At 45.0% G+C, this 18,899-nt stretch overlaps 1 protein-coding gene across 1 annotated transcript; it reads right to left on the reverse strand.

Annotated features, from left to right (window-relative positions):
- Positions 1–10,183: 10,183 nt before the first annotated feature.
- LOC150066452 (eosinophil cationic protein-like) lies at positions 10,184–10,915 on the reverse strand. The gene is made up of 2 exons (XM_090354968.1): positions 10,848–10,915; positions 10,184–10,662 (listed from the first exon to the last, which is right to left on the reverse strand). The coding sequence occupies exon 2, from the start codon at positions 10,655–10,657 to the stop codon at positions 10,184–10,186; it is 474 nt and encodes a 157-aa protein (XP_090211094.1). The 5' UTR covers positions 10,658–10,662; positions 10,848–10,915.
- Between the last annotated feature and the right edge of the window lie 7,984 nt (positions 10,916–18,899).

An 18,899-nucleotide genomic window follows, 5' to 3' on the forward strand; every position in this document is an offset into this window, starting at 1 on the left:
TTACCATAATGCTCACTTTTACTTCTGTATGTGCTTCAAAAAAGAAGAAAAGCCCTATACATTGCTTGCCAAAAAGGATGTGGCTTTTGCTTTTAAAAAGATTCCCTCTGTGCTGAATCTAGGCTATATAATTTGGGAAGTCTGTGCCCCCATCTCCAGCCCCTGGCCTTTGCAAGAATGACTCTTATAATTTGGTTTATTTATTGTGGCATCTTTGTTTTCTCACTAACTAGGCTACCACAGAAAGAGCTCCATGGAAATGGACTGAATTCAAGGCTTGTGAACTTATCATTTCATTTTCATTTCTAAAATACATACAATATGTGTGTGTGTTGGTGTGGGTAGATCTACTGATTAATGTGCAGGTGTGTGCGTGTATTAGTATTACATATATGCACCACCAAGGCTTCTGTTTCTTCACCGTGTGCACTGGGAGATCCTTCAGTAGCCGTGGGTATAGTTAGTTCTTAGATGCTGGTATTACTCACGGTTCCCCACTATTATAATCAGGGAACCTCAGAGTAAGACCCATCTAGGACTGAAACAAGAGCAGGTACAAGTGAAGTTGAAACATAATATCATGCTGGAAAATACTGAAATGCCAAGAAAGTGGAAGAGATACCATGTTTCAAAGATACAGAAGTGAGCATGAAGGAAACTCCAGGGTCCAAGACAGGGCCCCATTTGAGCAAGAAAATAGTTAAGTACAATAATGATTTATAAGCCATCAAGAAAAAGAATTACTAATCTATATTAGTAATAAACATAAACATAATAAAGAAACTTCAATGAACAGTTTGTGCTCGAAGTCATATGCTAAGAGCTGACTGTTAAGTGTGGAGTGCAAGACTTGAAAATGGTCTTTTGTGCTGGGCGCTGGTGGCTCACGCCTGTAACCCTTGCTACTCAGGAGGCTGAGATCTGAGGATCCTGGTTCAAAGTCAGCCCAGGCACAAAAGTCCCTGAAACTCTTATTTCCAGTTAACTACCAGAAAACTGGGAATGGTGCTATGCTTCAAAGTGGTAGAGTGCTAGTCTTGAATGAAAAAGCTCAGGGACGGTGTCCAGGCCCTAAGTTCAAGACCCACGAATGACAAACAAAACAAAACAAAATTTAAAAAAAAATGTGGAGGAAAATTAGAGAAGAAATGGGATATTTGCATGATCTTCCTAGGTTTCCCCACAACTATTTAGTAATTGGAATGGAGAAAATAGCAACCAAATAATGACATAGTGACACAATACTGTGAGGGATATAGGATACTGCCATCTCCACAGCATGCCAAGAGAGGACACTGAGCCCCACGCAGCAGACCACAGCCATGGCAAGACTGGACTCTAATCACCAGTAAACATCAGGCTATACTGGAAATGTCCTATTTTAGAAGAAAAAGGAAGATGGCTGAGCTGTACTTCTGTGATAAAGCACTTGCCTGGTGTCAGTCCCCACTACCTAAAAAGAAAAATAAGAAACATCCCGGGGGGGGAGGGGGATGAGGACAAAAACATGAGAAGGGTTAGCAATGTTTGTGAAGTAATGTACCTTCTATCTGGTGAATATAATGCAACTTCTATTAATTACAATTTAAAAATATATTAAAGAAAAAAAAAGAAATGTCCTCTTAAGGTGGATGCTATAGGCTTATGCATGAAATTCTACCTACTCAGGAGGCTAATATCTGAAGATCACAGTTCAAAACCATCCCAGGCAGGAAAGTCCAGGAGATTCTTACCTCCAATAAACTACTCAGAAAAAGCTAGTATTGCTGTGGCTCAAGTGGTCGAGCACTAGCCTTGAAAAAGAGGCTTGTGGACAGTGCCCAGGCCCTGGATTCAAGCCTAGGACCCTAGCAGGAGTGGGGGGGGGGGATGGGAAAAAAGCCTTACACTGGTGGCTCATATCTATAATACTAGCATTCAAAAGGCTGCAATCTTAGAATTATAATTCAAAGCTAGACTGAGCAGACAAATTCTCCAGATTATTTGCTAGCAGCTAGCAAAATGCTATAAAGGTAGCCTTTAACAACGAGATTCTTGAGTTCAAGCTGCAGAACCGTCACAAAAATAAACAAAGGTAAATAATTATGATCAACATAAAAAATGAATAGCACATGTTCCCTCTCATACATAAAAGCCAAGTAATAACCCATTTGCGTGCTGGATGATGATTATTAGAGGCTGGGTAGTAGGGGAAGGGATATAAAAGAGAGTATACACCAGGTATCCAAGCACAGTCAAACAGTAGCTGTTAATTTAAGTGTTGTGCAACAGGAATCAAAAGTTCACAGTAAACTTATGTGTTTGGAGAAGATAGAGAAGAGAGGAGCTTGAATTCCCAAACATAAGGAAATAATCAGGACAGCTGGGTGCCGATGGCTCATGCCTGTAATCCTAGCTACTCAGGAGGCTGAGATCTGAGGATCTTAGTTCAAAGCCAGCCTAGGCACGAAAAGTCCATGAGACTCTTATCCCCAATTAATCACCAGAGAACTGGAAGTGGTGCTGTGGGTCAAGTGGTATGGTGCTAGTCTTGAGGTGAAGAGCTCAGAGACAGTGCCTAAGCCCAGAGTTTAAAAAAAGAAAAGAAAAAGAAAGAAATGATCAGGACAAGAAAGAAGTGCTTGGTCAACATATACCAGGGTCAATGTACACCAGGTAGATGTTGAAAGATCACACAGTACTCTCATTAATATATACCATTAATACATGTTGAGAAAAGTATAAACTCAAAAGGGAGATGTCTTACAAAACTACTCAGGCCCAATTGTCACCCTCCTTAGTATTTACTCAGACAAATTGAAAACTTTTGCTTACTCAGTAACTTACACTGATGTTCACAGCAGCTTTATACAGAAAGCAAAAAAACTACCCTTGGGAAACTTAACTGCTATCCTCAGCCAGCAGAAAATTACTCAGGACTGAAAAGAAACAAGTTATTCAGTCCTTGAAAACATAGAGTGAAAGAAGGCAATCTGAAAAGATTTAAGGTAGTTAGCTACTATGTAATTCCAACTATAAGATATTAGGGGAAAGGGAAAAAACTAAGGAGCCAGTAAACAGATCTTGGTTGGGACAGGAAGGGGTCAGCAAGCAAAACAGGGTTCTGAAGGCAGAGAAACATCTTGAATGTTGGTATAGTGTGGTTACATGTCAGAGGATGGCAAACCCTGTACAGCTTCAGGAGTGAGCTCTAATGGAAAGCAGGAGCTTCCGGAAGTGCAAGTACAGTGCTTATAACAAATGTCCCCTTCTTGGGAAGTATTGGTTATAGGAAAGGCTGTGGTGTGAACTCTGTACTTTGTGCTGAGTTTTGCTAGAAGCCTAAACTCTATAAAGACAGTCTACTATAAAAGAAGGGGCAAATCTCTTTTTGATTTCTTCAAGAACTTATCAAAAGACTAGAAATGTCCCAACATCCATCTGATGGCTCATGCCCAATCCTATCTACTCAGGAGGCTTATGTGTTTTGAGAAGATATAGAAGAGAGGAGCTTGAATTCTCAAACATAAAGAAATAATCAGGAAAGCTGGGCGCCGATGGATCTAAGGATCCAGCCTCAAAGCCAGCCTGAGTAGCAAAGGCTATAAAACCCTTAAAAAGAAAACAACAAAACTCTTACCACCAATTAGTCAGCAAAAGGCTCAAAATGGAGGTGTGGCTCAAGTGGTTGAATGAAAGCTTCCAGAGAAAAAGATAAGAGCTTGAGCACCTGGGTTCCAGCCCCAGTGTTGCCACAAAATTTTTTTTTAAAAAGCGGGGGTGGAGGGAGTGGGGGAGGAGGGGGGGTGGGGAGTGGGGGGGATGGGGAGTGGGGAGTTTGGCCTAGTGGTACAGTGCTTTCCTAGCAGTAGAGTGCTTGCCTAGCATGCAACCAAAGATCTGTGTTCAATTCCTCCACACCACATACATAGAAAAAGCTGGAAGTGATGCTGTGGCTCAGGTAGTAGAGCTCTAGTCTTGTGAAAACCCAAGGACAGTGCTCAGGCCCTGAGCTCAAGCCCAGGACTAGCAAGAAATATAAATGAATGAATGAATGAATGAATGAAGCTAAGGAATCACAATAGCTTAACCTGAACATAGTTTCAACTCAAACCAGAGGCTACTAGTGAGTCCAAGGATAAATTGAAACAAAAGCAACAATAAAATTAAACTATTGCATTCATGCTAAGGTTACAGTTCTAGGCAAATCTGTCTGCTCACCAGTATCTGAATTTTCTTTGGAATCATTTCATCCATTCCTACTGCCAAGAGTGCCTCTCCCTCCCCCACCTCCCGTTCATCCCTGCACTTCAGCTACACGTTCAGGACCTCCCAGAAGAACTGCCCACAAATGTGAGCTTGCCACGTAAGCCTTCCAGCTTGTTTCCTGTTCCCACACGGTGTCTCTGTGTAAGTAACTCACATCCTCCATGAAATCAGAAAGCAAACTTTTAAAAGCCAACAGCAATTAGCTTTGTGACAGGATTGGGCATGGGAAGGAATTAGCTGGGACATGTGTGAGCACTGGAGAGAAGAGTCTGTGCTGAAGACAGAGGGAACCAGAGTAGTACAGGAAAGTTTCCAGGGTTTCCAAGGATAAAGAAAGCCTTCACTGAAATCCTCAACACAGCCAGGTGCCAGTGGCTCACGCCTATAATCCTAGTTACTTGAGGAGGCTGAGATCTGAGGATAGAGATTTGAATCCAGCTCGAGCAGGAAAGTCTATGAGACTCTTACGTCTAAAAAACCAAAAGTGAAGCTGTGGCTCAAGTGGTAGAGTGCCAACCTTGAACAAAAACATCCAAAAGACAGTGCTCAGGCCCAGAATTAAAGCTCAGTACTGGCACAAAAATAAATAAATTGATTGATTGATTGATTGATCAGGGAGGGACAAGTGCAATCTGAGATTGAGAGAGTTCAAGAAACCCACCCACTCTGGGAATAAGCTGTCAAACTTGGGAGCAGGGAACTAGCAGATCAACCCCTCCCTGCCCCCATCATCTTCCCTTTCAAATGAAGCACAGACCATTTTATTGGGAAAACAGCGAGCTGGTGTGCTTATCCTAGGAAAAGAGCTTCTCATCCTTTTTGTAGATCTTTGTCCACCTTGTACTTGGCACTTGAAATCTCCTGTGTGGAAGATTCCTGAGGCCATGAGTTCTGCTGAGAACTTTGTGTCCTCAATGTCGAGGTTCATGATGTGGTGTGATACCAAGATTACATTGGCACAAAAGAGCAAATATGAAAGGGGAAAGAGTTCCAGTTCTTAGAGAAAAATCATACCAGGTTTCAAGAACATTTCCAAGGTTATCAAAACTCAGGGAACAATCAGTCTGAAGGCACACAGGATAAAGAATGGAGCAAAGTTCAATGGAATTGATTGCCAAGTCAATCATTTTCTAAACTGCATTGCTAATATTTTAGAATGAAGTATGATAAGCAGATTACAGGCATGAACCACCCCTTGCCCAGCCAGAAATTTTACTATTTGACTCATTTGGAGTCATTCTTTCTCCTCAACAGAATTTTAATGTAGGATGGTATTTATACAATGGCAGGGCTTAGAGGCACTTAATACATACTACCAGCAAAACAAACATGGAAATAAAGGTTGAAAGAGAGATGGCTTAATTTACCTTCTCAAGACAGTCTGAACAACTGTTTTGATTATTCTTTTAAATCCTTAAAGATGGTAACTACTGACTCATGTGAACTGGTAACTTTATTTGATCTCCTTTCCCTCTAGAACTTAGGTCTTGCTGTATTGGATTTCTGAGAGATAGGGAAATTGAAGAACTTTGAAATGCATGGTACAAGAAATGCAAACCAAAAGGGAGATAAAAATTCCATTTGAACTTCCTGGGATGGGCCTATAGAGCATTTTGAAATTGTCTTTGGGAAACTCCTCTTAACATAGGTGCCTTGGTGTGGATTTTAATCCAATATCCCATCCAACTATCAGGTTTCAGATTTAAGAGGATTCCTAAGACACTCACAAATGCATTTTGGAGCACTCTTCTTGTCGACATAGCCCCACTTGACTTTTGGTAAAATGAGACTAAACCCTGGCAGAAGAAGCCAATTGTTGGCAGAGTTCACTGAATTGGCTAAAGCTCAGTACCACATATATGGAAAAGCCAGAAGTGGTGCTGTGGCTACAGTGGTAGAGTGCTAGCCTTGAGAAAACCCAAGGACAGTGCTCAGGCCCTGAGTTCAAGTCCTAGGACAAGACGAAGGCGAAGAAGAAGAAGAAGAAGAAGAAGAAGAAGAAGAAGAAGAAGAAGAAGAAGAGGAAGAGGAAGAGGAAGAGGAAGAGGAAGAGGAAGAGGAAGTGGAGGAGGAGGAGGAGCAGCAGGAGGAGCAGCAGAAGGAGCAGCAGAAGGAGGAGGAGCCAGCCAGCAGCAAATGGGGATTCCTGACTTAGGGGATAGGGACTTGGAAAAGAAATAGACAAGAGATAAACAGATAGGGTCCGGGAAGACTACAGCCCAAGTCCCCAGCCCAAGAAGGCTGTGAGCGTAAGACTGTAGCACTGTTTATTTCTAAATCCAGTCTTATATACTTTCTTGAAACCAGGGAACTGCCAGGGGTTACTATTCGTACAAGGCAGTAAATCTCAGATCAGTTAAGCAGGACAAGGCCAGAAAACACCAAAGCAATAAATCGATAAGGTCAGGGAGCTCACAATACAGACAATGTAGCTCAAAACTTCCTAGGCATGGTGCCATACATGACAGCTCATATCTTTGTGTGGTTATCTTATGATGTAAAAATCAATGTTAATAAATTCTTTAATAAAAAATAAAAAAATAAAGACAGAACAAGATTAGGCCAGATATGGGATGGCAAGAGATAAGCTATAGCCACACAGAGAAAACAGATAAATAAGCTGTGGAGGGAAAAGTTAAGGTTCTGTTGAAAGAAACTCTCTCTTTCTCAACTTCCACTGCCTCAGTAAGGGTTGTCTTTGATTCTAGAAGGCCCACCGTATCCATACACTGGTGGCTCATGCCTATAATCCTAACTACTCAGAAGGCTGAGATCTGAGAATAGAAGTTTAAAGCCAGTCCAAACAGGGCAGACACCTTCAAGAGACTCTTCTTTCCAGAAAATTGCAAGTGGAGGTATAGCTCAAGCAATAGGACACCAGCTGTGACTGAAAAAGCCAAGCAAGAGTCTGAAGCCCTGAGCTCAAGGCCTACTGCATATTGGGACATGTGCATACACACTCACATGTGTGCACTTGCACACACACACATACACACCCACAGAGCCAATGAAGCTTCACTTGGGTCCCAGGCCTTATTACTTATTCTAGAAAGGGAAGTTTGCTTGATATTTCATTGAAAGTACTTATTTACATGTGTTTCTCTTGTAAAACTAAGACCATTTTCTTATATGAAACTATATACAGTGTCATTCCAGCATGGTATTCTTTTATGCTTTGTTAAATATTGTGCTGAATAACTCTCCTATCCTCATGAAAAAAAGTTACGCCACCTGAGACTAACCAGGAAAAAGTCAAGCTCTTATATCTACTGGGCAAGGACTTTCCATGGGCCCAGAGATTCCAACGGGGTTCTTAGCATCGGGGATTCTTCTCAACTTCTTTTCTACAAAGAATAATGAAGTTGTAGAGCATGAGCAGGGTCTTGCAGGGATGGTTGGGAAAGGGACAGCGTTCTAGAGAAAGGCTGACATGGGAAATTGTCCTGAGAGGAAGTACCTGTAGACAGGTTGCTGAAATCTCTCTACTTTCATCATTCAGTGGTCTCATGCTGCAATCTAGCAAAATCAATCCACATCATTTTTTAACCTTCCCAGCTTCTTGGCATCTGCAAATGCAATCACTTTATTACTGATATGGAAATAGGGAACAAAACGTATTTCAAATAACTGTGACAATTGTCTGATGTCCCCAGCAACACAGGGATCAGAAGTAGGAGGATTTAGCCAAGAGTTTGGCCTAGTGGTAGAGTGCTTGCCTAGCATGCATGAAGACTCAGATTCAATTCCTCAGAACCACATACATAGAAGAAAGCCAAAAGTGGTGCTGTGGCTCAAGTGGTAGAGCTCTAGCCTTGAGAAAACTCAAGGACAGTGCCTAGGCTCTGAATTCAAGGACCAGGACTGGCAAGAAAAAAACAATTAACAAAAAGAAGAAGGAGGATTTCAACCCGGACATAAATGAGGTTCTATGTCCAAAATAATGGATAGGCAAAATAGCTTAAGTAGTAGAGTGCCTGCATAGCAAACTGAATATCCCACATTCAACTTCAAGTACCACTACAAGCCTTAGCTTTGCTCACACTATCCATGTAACTGAAATCTAGCTTGGGTCAATTCAGGGAAATGGTAGTAGTTATCAGAAAGAAAACTCCACCTTTGCCAACCATAAGCAGCCAACCTTGCCATCCTCAAGTAACCAGGACGTTTCCTGGAATGCAAGTCAGCAAAGGCGACTTTGGAACCAATCCAACCCCATTTTGTCTTAGTCATTATTTCCTCAGAACAGCAAACTTCTTAACTTGGAGTATACCACTTTCTGAAGCTCTTCTTACTCAAACAGACTGTTTAAAACTTTGTTTTATAGCAGGCACGGTGGCTCACGCCTGTAATCCTAACTTCTCAGGAGGCTGAGATCTGAAGATCACGGTTCAAAGCCAACCCAGACACTAAAGACCATGAGCCTCTTACCTCCAATTAATCACTAGAAAATGGGAAGTGGGGCTTGGCTCAAGGGTAAGGCAGTAGCCTTGAGCTGAAGACCTCAGGGACAATGCCCAGACCCAAGGGTAGGGAAGTAGCCTTAAGCTGAAGAGCTTAGGGACAGCACCCAGCCCATGTTCAAGCCCCAGAACAGGCAAAAAGGAAAAAAAAGAAAAGAAATTCAAGGGCCAAACAGAATGAGAGATCACCAAGATACAGCTTCTGCCATCAGAATGGGGGAAAAAATAGATGCTGGTGAAGATGAAATGAAAGACAGCTTGTCCACTGTTTTGGGTGGAAACATAAATTAGTGTATAAATTTGTCATAAACAGCATGGAGTCTTCTGAAAATACTAAACCTAGAACCTCATGTGATTCATCAAATCCCACTTTGATGTCTACCCAAGCAAAGAGAAGTCACTGTGTCACAGAGATGTCTGTCTTCCCAGGATCTCAGCAGCACTATTCTCCAGAGAAAATCTGAGTGTCAGACATTTGATGAATGGATAATGAAAATGAGGCCTATACACTCAGTGGAAAACTAGCCATTAAGAGAAGGGAATCCTGTTCTGTTTTGCTTGTGTGTGTGTGTGTGTGTGTGTGTGAGAGAGAGAGAGAGAGAGAGAGAGAGAGAGAGAGAGAGAGAGAGAGAGAGAGAGAGAGAGAGAGAGAGAGACCACATAGAAGAAACTAGCCCTGATATCATCAAATGAAATCATCCGAGTAGAAAAAGAAAAATTCCCCATGTTTTCACTGATAAAGGAAGTAAACGCATTGGTAGTTTAGGAAACAGAGGGTGAGATTAGCACAATTCTGCTAAATAGAATGTCATGGAACAGTTGTCTGAATAGAATGATCCACAACATACTGTATGTTTCAAAACAACTAACTACAAGAGAAGATTTTGAATGAGCCAACATGGTAAGTGATGGAGTGGCATTTATCTGGATTTAATCATTGTACATCTTGTGATTATCACAAAAGCCACACTGTATCCCATAAATCTGAAAATAATTGTGTCAGTTAAAACCAAGAAATGAACACACAACTTGACACCCCAGGGCCTTACGAGAAAGCCCAGGTCAACACAGAGAGTGGAGAGACCTCAGAGGAGCCTGAGCACTCTGTTCACTGGGTCTTTGTCATGACACAACTCTGCACTCCATGGTTGCTGGCCTCAGGAAACAAAAAGGAAAAGCTTCTCCTCCTCTGCTGCAAACAGCCCGTCACCCTCACATCTCTCTACTCCCCAAAGCCTCAGGCCATGTGTCCAGGCCAGAGAGTGGCTAAGGAGAGTAGAGCAGTAAACTCAGACACACAGCATCTAGATGCTTCTGCAAAGATGTTTATTGCATAGGTCACAGAGGTGAGCGAGGCAGGAAGGGGTGGGGACTGGAGGAGGGGAGGATCCCGCGTGCAGGGTGATGGAGGAGCTGGCTCTTCAGGCTGGCAGTGGAGCTGGAGGTGAGCCACGCAGGGAATGCTGCAACAGGAGTTAAAACGTCTTATCCAGGTGAACCGGAACCACCGGATATGGAACCGTGTCCTGTGGAGTTTTGGGGTCACAAGCAATCGTGTAGAACTTGACTGCTTGTGTCTGACGATAGTTGCAGTTTGGGTAAACTGAGGCTATGAGGTCACAGTCTGTTATGGCCACCGGATTTGGACTGTCATGACAGTTGTTTTGTCTAGGGTTACGGCATCTTGTAATTGAGGTGTTACAAACACGAGCAGCATCAACGTAACTTGTATTAAGAAAAGTATTCTTGTTTTTGCAAACCCCAGTATGACCATTAATCACAGTCATGGCAGCATTGCATTGTGGGTAGACCATATTGATGTGCTGGGTTTCAAACCACTGAGTCGGGGTGAAGCCCGGGGGTGGCGCCTCGGATGGGGTCAGCATTCCCATGAGCACCATCACCCCCAGCAGGACAGCAGCTCTGCACCCCAGCAGCCCTGGCCCCATGCTTCCTGCAAGAAAGGAGAGAGCTCAGTGCGCCTGCACCCCGGCTCACTTGTGTGCTGTGGGGTCCCCTACTCATTCTCCCTCCATCCCTCCCAAACTGCAACCCCCTGGGCCCTGTCTGCCTCCCAGCCCTCCCTCAAGTGCTGCCCAGCCCAGCCCTGGCCCTCAGCTCTAGGGCCCCGCATCCTACCTGTGTCTGCGTGCCACTCCCGGGTGACAACACAGCCGCTGGTTGTCTGGGGGATCGGGACAACTGGCCCCCACTTGGCTCAGTAGATATAGTGCAGGCCCTGGGAGTGGCATAGGCAGGGTCAAGTGGGCACAGGGTGTGGAGCTTGCAAAACCACAGCTGGCACATGGATCTCTTGGCAAGCAGCCCACTTCCTTTTCTTCACTTGCCTCCAGCCATGGCAGTGCTGCTGGCTGCTGTGCTGTGAGGAAGGCCACCCCATGTCCTCCTGTGCACAGGGGAGGCGCTGTGTGCACCCCCCCCACACACACTGCCTGCTGCACCCCTGTGGCTCTGGAAGCTGTGCCTCCTCAGGCCACTGGAAGACCAAGTCCAGATAGGCAGGTCCATTTCACAGACAAGTTTCCACTCCTGTGTCCTCTGCAGTCCTGGTGGGCTGGGGTGGCGGAGGGACTGAGTCCCCATCACTGCAGTGAAGAGAGCACTGGCCCAGTAGTCTCTCTGGCTGCCTCCCCTGTCCTGACTTTTTTCTGCCTGCTCAGTGATGTCACCTGCCAGATGCTTATAATCATCACATATTCAAGAGCCACTTGAAACATTACTCAGCCCCTACCTGTCCTCTGTGTACTGATACGTCTCTACAACCCCGCACCCCACAAGATCTTCTCATTTTTCCTTGCATAAGTTTGCTGTGTGCATGGCTGGCTGGCCTCTAGAACTGGTACAAAAGGTCTACTTTTCCCCTGAGGACCCTCACAAGATACATCCTTACACATAAAGCCTGGAAAAGAGAACGAATCAGTCCCTGGCAGATAGTAAGAGGGTTCAAGCAGCGTGTCCTGACTCACCTAGAATGATCTGCCTTGGCTTCAGTAGATTTGGCCCCTTCTGCTAGGCTAGAGGCATCTAAGGTGTGTGAATGGAAGCTTCCTGCCCAGAGCTGTGTGAGGAGTGGAAGTATGAAATCAGAGCTGTGGCTGGACTGTTGTCTCCAAGCCAGAACCATCAGTCAATGCAGGTGATCAGCAGTTTTTACTCCTGAAATCCTCACTCTTTGGGGCTAATCTTTTATCATGGCCAAATGCAAGAATAACTCTGCAGGTTAGGTCATTTTACATGTAGGAACTTCAAATATGAAGCCAGGCATGGTGGCTCATGTCTGTAATCCTAGCTACTCAGGAGGCTGAGATCTGAGGATCAAGGTTCAAAGCCAGCTAGGGCACAAAGGGACCTGAGACTCTAATCTCCAATTAACCTCTAGAAAATGGGAAGTGGGGCTTAGCTCAAGGGTAGGGCAATAGCCTTGAGCTGAAGTGCTCAGGGACAGCACCCAGGCCGAATTCAAGTCCCATGACCCACAAAAACAAAATAAAACAAACTTCAAATACTTTGTATTTGTGTACATGTTCTACACTTGTTGTATTTCCTGTAACCACAGGCTCAAGCCCAACTTACACAGACACAGCTGAGCCCTCTGTACCACCCAGAGGTCATTATGCCAAAGATTTTATGGAGAAAGGCATGTCAAGAGGGTCTGCCAAGATTTTACAAATAGTGAGTCACAGACCTGAGTTAAATCTCGTTGCCTTCATAATTCTCTTGTAATCATTTTCCTAGCAGGAAGAGCCATCTTCACTTTTTTTTTTTTTTTGGCCAGTCCTGGGGCTTGAACTCAGGACCTGGATGCTGTCTTTGAGCTTTCTCAAAGCTAGAGCTCTACCGCTGAGCCATGAGCTTTTTCTGTGTATGTGGTACTGAAGAATGCAACCCAGAGCTTCACGCATGATAGTCAAGCACTCTACCACTAAGCCACACGCCCAGCTCCCCATCTTGACTTTTGCCACTGTAATTCCAGCACCTCACGCTGAGCTCATGGTGTCATGGGTGTTGTGTTGGCTGCAGTGGCTCTGCTTAGGAGACTCAGCTGGTGCTCTTTGCCCTTGTTGAGTTCCTGGGAATCACATGGTGTTTACTTTTGCATTTTTCATCTTGGCTTCATGCCTTTACCACTTCCTCCTTCTCCCCCTTCCCCTACTCCCTCCCACCATTGCTATTTTGCAGATGGATTCTCTCTGCCTTGGACATGCTAAGCAGATGCTCTAATTCGGAACTACCATCCAGCCCTTGTCTCAGTAATGGATCTCAGTGTGACCTTGAACTTGACATTCTTCTGCCTCTTCCTTCTCAGCTGTAGGATTACAGGGGTGCACCAACTCTGCCACTTCCAGCATAGTTTTCTTTTCTTTCCTGTTTTTCTTCCTTCCATCCTTTTCTCTCAAGGCTCAACTGGTACTGGAGGCTATGTGATCAGAACAGATAGATAGAGGAGCTGGGGAGAAGAGTCACAGAAGAACCAGGTCAAGGACAGGAGTAAACTAGAATCAAACCCTAAGAAGGAAAGGCTTATTTATTTAGCCAGTCCTGGGGCTTGAACTCAGGGCATGGGTACTGTCCTGAACTTCTTTTGCTCAAGGCTAGCATTCTACCACTTGAGCCACAGTGCCACTTCTGGCTTTTTTTTTTTTTTTTTTTTTTTTTGCCAGTCCTGGGCTTAAGCTTGTCGGGGTCCTTCATCCCCAGTCCCTCTTGAGGAGGGATGGGAAAAACACACCCCAACCAGTCCAAGCCACGAGAGGAGAGGGCCCACTGTCCTCCCGCATTCAGCCTTGCATCTCCGGAGCACGAACAGAAATGCCATGCACCTTCCTCAAGGCAGGAATCTTTCTCTCTCTAAAACTCCCCTCCTTATATTGGGTGCGGGAGCCTATCAGCACAACAGGTGGGCAGGATAAAGAGGTCCACTTGTTTACCCCTACTACAGGTCTCAGCAGAAAGTTATTAGAATGGCATTGGCCCCCAACAAAGCTCAGGGCCTGAGCACTGTCCTTGGATTTTTCTCAAGGCTAGAACTCTACCACTTGAGTCTCAGCACCACTTCTGGCTTTTTCTAAGTATGTGGTACCAAGGAATCAAACCCGGGTCTTTGCATGCTAGGCAAGCACTCTACCACTAGGCCGAACTCCCAGCCCCACTTCTGGCTTTTTGTTGTTGCTTATGTGGTTATGAGAAATTGAACCCAGGGCTTCATGCATGCTAGACAAGCACTCTACCACTAAGTCACCTTCCTAGCCTTGAAAGGCTTTAAAGTAGAGCATTAGATTTATCATTTTAAAAGCATTGCTCAGCCAGGCACTAGTGGCTCATGCCTAAAATCATAGCTACTCAGGTGGCTAAGATCCGAGAATTGCAGTTTTAAGCCAGCCCAGGTAGTGAGAGTTTGTGACTCTTTTTTTTTTTCATATATTTTTTTATTGTAATTAACAGAAGGGTTACATTATATTCACCACCAAATAGAGGGTGCATTACTTCACAAACATTGATACCCTTTCTCATGTCTTGGTCCCCATTTCCCTCCCCCCACCCCTGTGAGACTCTTATCTCTAATTAACCACCAAAAGCCAGAAGTGGGAGTGTGCCTCAGGCTATAGAGCACTGGCCTAGAGTGAAAAAGTTAAGGGAAAATGCCCAGTCCCTGAGTTCAAGCCCCAGGTCAGGCAGGAAAACAAAAAAAGGAAGACAGGGAGAGGGAGAAGAAGAGGAAATGTAATGCAGCCCAGCACTCGAGTGTCAAGAGAGTGTGGATCCAATCTGGGTTCATAGAAAAGAAAGAATAAAGTAGAAAAAGGAGGAGAGAGATGGAGGAAGAAGAGAAAAGGGAAGAGGAGAAAGGAGAAGAAAAGGAGATGGATGAAAGGGAGAGGAAGAAGAAGAAAGAAGGAAGAGGAAGAGTGAGAGGGGCACCAAGGGCCAGCCTGAAGTCCCCCAGAGCAGAGCGAGATGGCAAGTATCCATGACCCAGCCCTTCCCCAATTATGGAGGAGAAAACAACACTGAGCCAGGAGCTGTGTCAGCCATGAAAGTGCAGCAGATCTCAGATTTATTGTGTGGGCAATTAGTTATATATGTTGTACCCAAATTCCTAGAACCCCGAAAAGACCACCAGAGGCCACAGTCAAAGCTAAAAAGCAAGGGTCGTTTATTACGAGTCTAGACTCGGACCTCCGCGTACCCGTAGCCAGCAACTCTAAGAGGTCCTGAACAAGGACCTGATTGGCTATTTGGTAACTCAAACCACTGGTCGAATCAGAGCTCAGGTGTCTAACCACTGAGCATCAAGCTGTTGCCACCTGAGGTTCAAGTACATGGGCCCTGAGCAAGGGGGGAGGAGGTCATTCCCAGAACATGGGATGATCTTGGCACAACATTCCCCTCTTTCCCATGATACTTCTAGAGCCAATCTTGGATCTCTGCATACCATAATCACACAAGGGCCTAAGAGTCCAGCTAAGGCAGAAAACAGGGTTGTCAACCAAGGGGGAAAATTCCTTCACTTTACTCCCTTTCCCATTTTAACACCATTAGGTGGAAATGCACAACTATGAGTATTTACCCACACAGAGTCCCTGTCCAGATACTGCCCATAACTATTATTGATTTTGGCGGCGTAACTTAATTTTTTAACAGGCTACTTTTGGTCCAATCAATCTTCCAAGTTGTCTCGGCCGAGGGTTCTATGAGGTCTGGAAATGGATCCACTGACTTGGCATGGGTGTAATGGATCCAAGAAGCTACTCCGTCTACCTTGAGGGCGGTGAGGGTGGCGAGTATTGTCAGGATGACCTGAAAGGGCCCTTTCCATCATGGCTCCAGATTTTCTTGCCGGTGGTGTTTCACGAGTACCCAATTACCCGATCTATAGCGATGAGGCACCAGAGGTGGTTCCGTCTGGTACAGGTCCCTCAACTTGGGCCAGACTTCTTGGTGAGCCCTTTGGAGGGCTTGGAGTGAAAACAAAAGTTCAAAATCACCATCCTCTTCTTTTTTTAACAAGATTTTCTTTAAGATTGGGTAGTATAGGAGGAGGTCTACCAAACATTATTTCATAGGGGGTAAGTCCTAGTTTAAAAGGGGAGTTTCGAACCCTGAACAGAGCATAGGGGAGAAGAGCTACCCAGTGTGTGCACCAGTCTCCATGGTCAAGTTAGTTAGGATCTCTTTTAATGTTCTATTCATTCTCTCTACCTGTCCTGAACTTTGGGGTCTGTAGGCACAATGTAATTTCCAATCTGCCCCAAGTATGGAAGCCAGTTCCTGACTTACCTTCCAAACAAATGCAGGTCCATTGTCCAAACCTATCATTACTGGAAATCCATACCTGGGTAAGATGTCCTCTAGTATCTTCTTGGCCACTATCTGTGCAGTTTCCCTTTCTGTGGGGAAGGCCTCGACCCATCCTGAGAAGGTATCTACAAAAACTAGCAAATACTTATATCCATACTTCCCTGGTCTTACTTTGCCCCGGCCCGCGGGGTTCAGTCAACTGAGACCCGAGAGGGAATCGTACCTAAATGAGTGGGACAGCCAAACACAAGGAAATGAGACCAAGACAGTGTTCTGATCAAGGTCTGTTTATTGAAAGTCACAGGGGGTTTATATAGGGCTTTAAAGCAGGGGCTAGCGCGGCAGAATTTTTAATTTGCAAGAATATCATGGTAAGCAGGAAACGGGGCCTGAGAAAACAGGACATGGGGCAAGTTAACCTGTCAAGATAACAGTTCAAATATTCCTTAACATAAGGCAGAGCAGTCTATAGATTATCTTTGCAAGATAGCTGTCCGGATGTCTCTAAACACAGAGCAAAGCAATCAGTAAATAAAGATAATGATCCAGATGTCTCTTAGCACAAAGTAAGTGGCCTAAAAGTTTTTTACTAAGCCTATCATATTAAAAGTATTAGGCAGCAAGTTAAGAGACCCTGAGGCAGTCTCCAACATTACTTCAGTAAAGTCAACCTCCCAATAGGCTCCTGGCTTGTCCCCTTGCTGCCTTGCCCCTAAATTTTGCTGATTTCTCCTTACATTATTTAGTTGACATACTCTGCAACCTGAAATAATCTGATCAATTTTGATGGCTGCCTCCTTAATTCGTAGTCCAGTTTGTCTTATTAAGTCTTGCATCTTTCTGGCTCCCAGATGAGTACTATGGTGAATTTTTTTTTTTTGCCAGTCCTGGGCTTGAGCTCAGGGCCTGAGCACTGTCCTTGGACTTTCTCAAGGCTAGAGCTCTACCACTTGAGCCTCAGCACCACTTCTGGCTTTTTCTATATATGTGGTACCAAGGAATCAAACCCGGGTCTTTGTGCATGCTAGGCAAGCACTATAACCACTAGGCCAAACTCCGGCCCATATGGTGAATTTTTTGTAGCACCTTCATCCCTAATTTTTCTGGGAGTACTATGTGATTCCTGGAATCTCTCCACCATCCATCGAGGAGCTGTACCATAGGTAGTTTCTCAACCCATTGCAAGTCTTCCTCCGTATACCCTGGGATCGGTGGTAAAACTCTGGGTCCTGGGCCTGGGAGTTGGAGGGCTAGAGCTGGAGTTGAAGATAAAGCCACCTCCCGGGCAGTCTGGTCAGCCAGATGATTGCCCCTGGACATAAGATCTACAGGTTTCTGGTGTCCTGGGCAATGGACTATTGCCAGTTTCTTTGGTTCCCAAAGAGCAGCCAAGAGTGCCAATATTTCCTCCTTATTTTTGATGGTCTTTCCTTCTGCTGTGAGGAGGCCCCTCTTCTCTGTATATTGCCCCGTGTATATGGGCGGTGGCAAAAGCATACCGACTGTATAAACTGTCAGTCTTTCATCCTTACCCTTAGAGCTTGGGTTGAAGCCACCAGTTCCCCTCTTTGTGCTGACGTTCCTGTAGGCAGGGACTCAGCCCCGATTACTTCAGTCTCTGAGACTACTGCAGCCCCTGCATACCTCTGTTCTTGGTGCATAAAGCTGCTTCCATCGGTGAACCAGACAATCTCCGCATCTGACAGAGGCTTATCTTGCAAATCCTCTCTTACTCCATGCACTTGGGCCAAAACCTCAGCACAATTATGAAGTGAGGCTTCCAGGTCTGGATCGGGCAGTAGCGAGGCCGGGTTAAGAGCAGTTGGAGACTGGAAGAGAATCTTAAGAAGAGGGTATAACCATAGTCCTTGATAATGAATAAGCCGGGCGTTACTGAGCCATTGGTCTGGGGGCTGTTTGAGAATGCCCTCGATGACTAACATGGAAGTTTTTTCTTTTTCGGGCATTCCCTAGCCCAGAGACCAAACCCTTTGCAGTAAGCACATTGATCTTTGCTCAAATCTCGACCTGGAGGCCTCGAAGATTGTGGGCCACGTGAACCTCTTTGTGGTGGTCTTCCCTGTTGAACTACAGCAGCCTGTACTTTAATCATTCTCTCTTGGCTCACACCAAGTAGAGTCCAGCGGCAATTCTCCTCTGCTTCAGAGCTCTCCAGGGCTCTGCCATTCCCCAGCCCTGCACGTTTCTCCTAATCACCTGCTTTCTGCCTATGACCCCTGTCTGGACCTTCTGACACCCAATTTTGTGTTGCCAATGAGTTGGAAGTCTTATTTCTACTAAGGGGATTTGTTAGTGGTTCCTTCAGTATCTTCCATCTGTACTGTGTTTTATTTGTTTTGGTGTTTAGCTTTGCTTTGTTTTGTCTATTTTTATACCACTACTGGGGCTTGAGCTCAGAGCCTAGGTGCTGTCCCTGAGCTTTTTTGCTCAAGGTTGGCACCTGACCACTTGAGCCACAGTTCCCTCTCAGGCTTTTTGCTGTTTCATTAGAGATTTTGGTGTTTCCTGGAGATAAGAGTCTCATAGACTTTTCTGCTTGGGCTGGCTTTGAACCATCATCCTCAGATCTCAGCCTTCTGAGTAGGCAGGGTTCCAGGCTTGAACTACTGGTGCAGATTTTGGTTTTGTGCTTTTCAAGCTCATCTTCCTTCTGAGAATGCAGAGTATGGAATACCATGACAAACTCGCAATGCTATTTTTTGTGCTAGGCCTGGGGCTTGAACTCAGGGCCTGGACACTGTCCTTGACCTTTCTCAAGGCTAGAGGTCTATCACTTGAGCCACAGCACCCCTTCTGGCTTTTTCCATGTTTGCGGTACAGGGCTTCCTGCATGCTAGGCAAGCACTTTAT

Source organism: Megascapheus bottae, chromosome 2 (genome assembly GCF_031878675.1).
Source record: "Megascapheus bottae isolate mThoBot1 chromosome 2, mThoBot2.hap1, whole genome shotgun sequence".
Classification (NCBI taxonomy): Eukaryota; Metazoa; Chordata; class Mammalia; order Rodentia; family Geomyidae; genus Megascapheus; species Megascapheus bottae.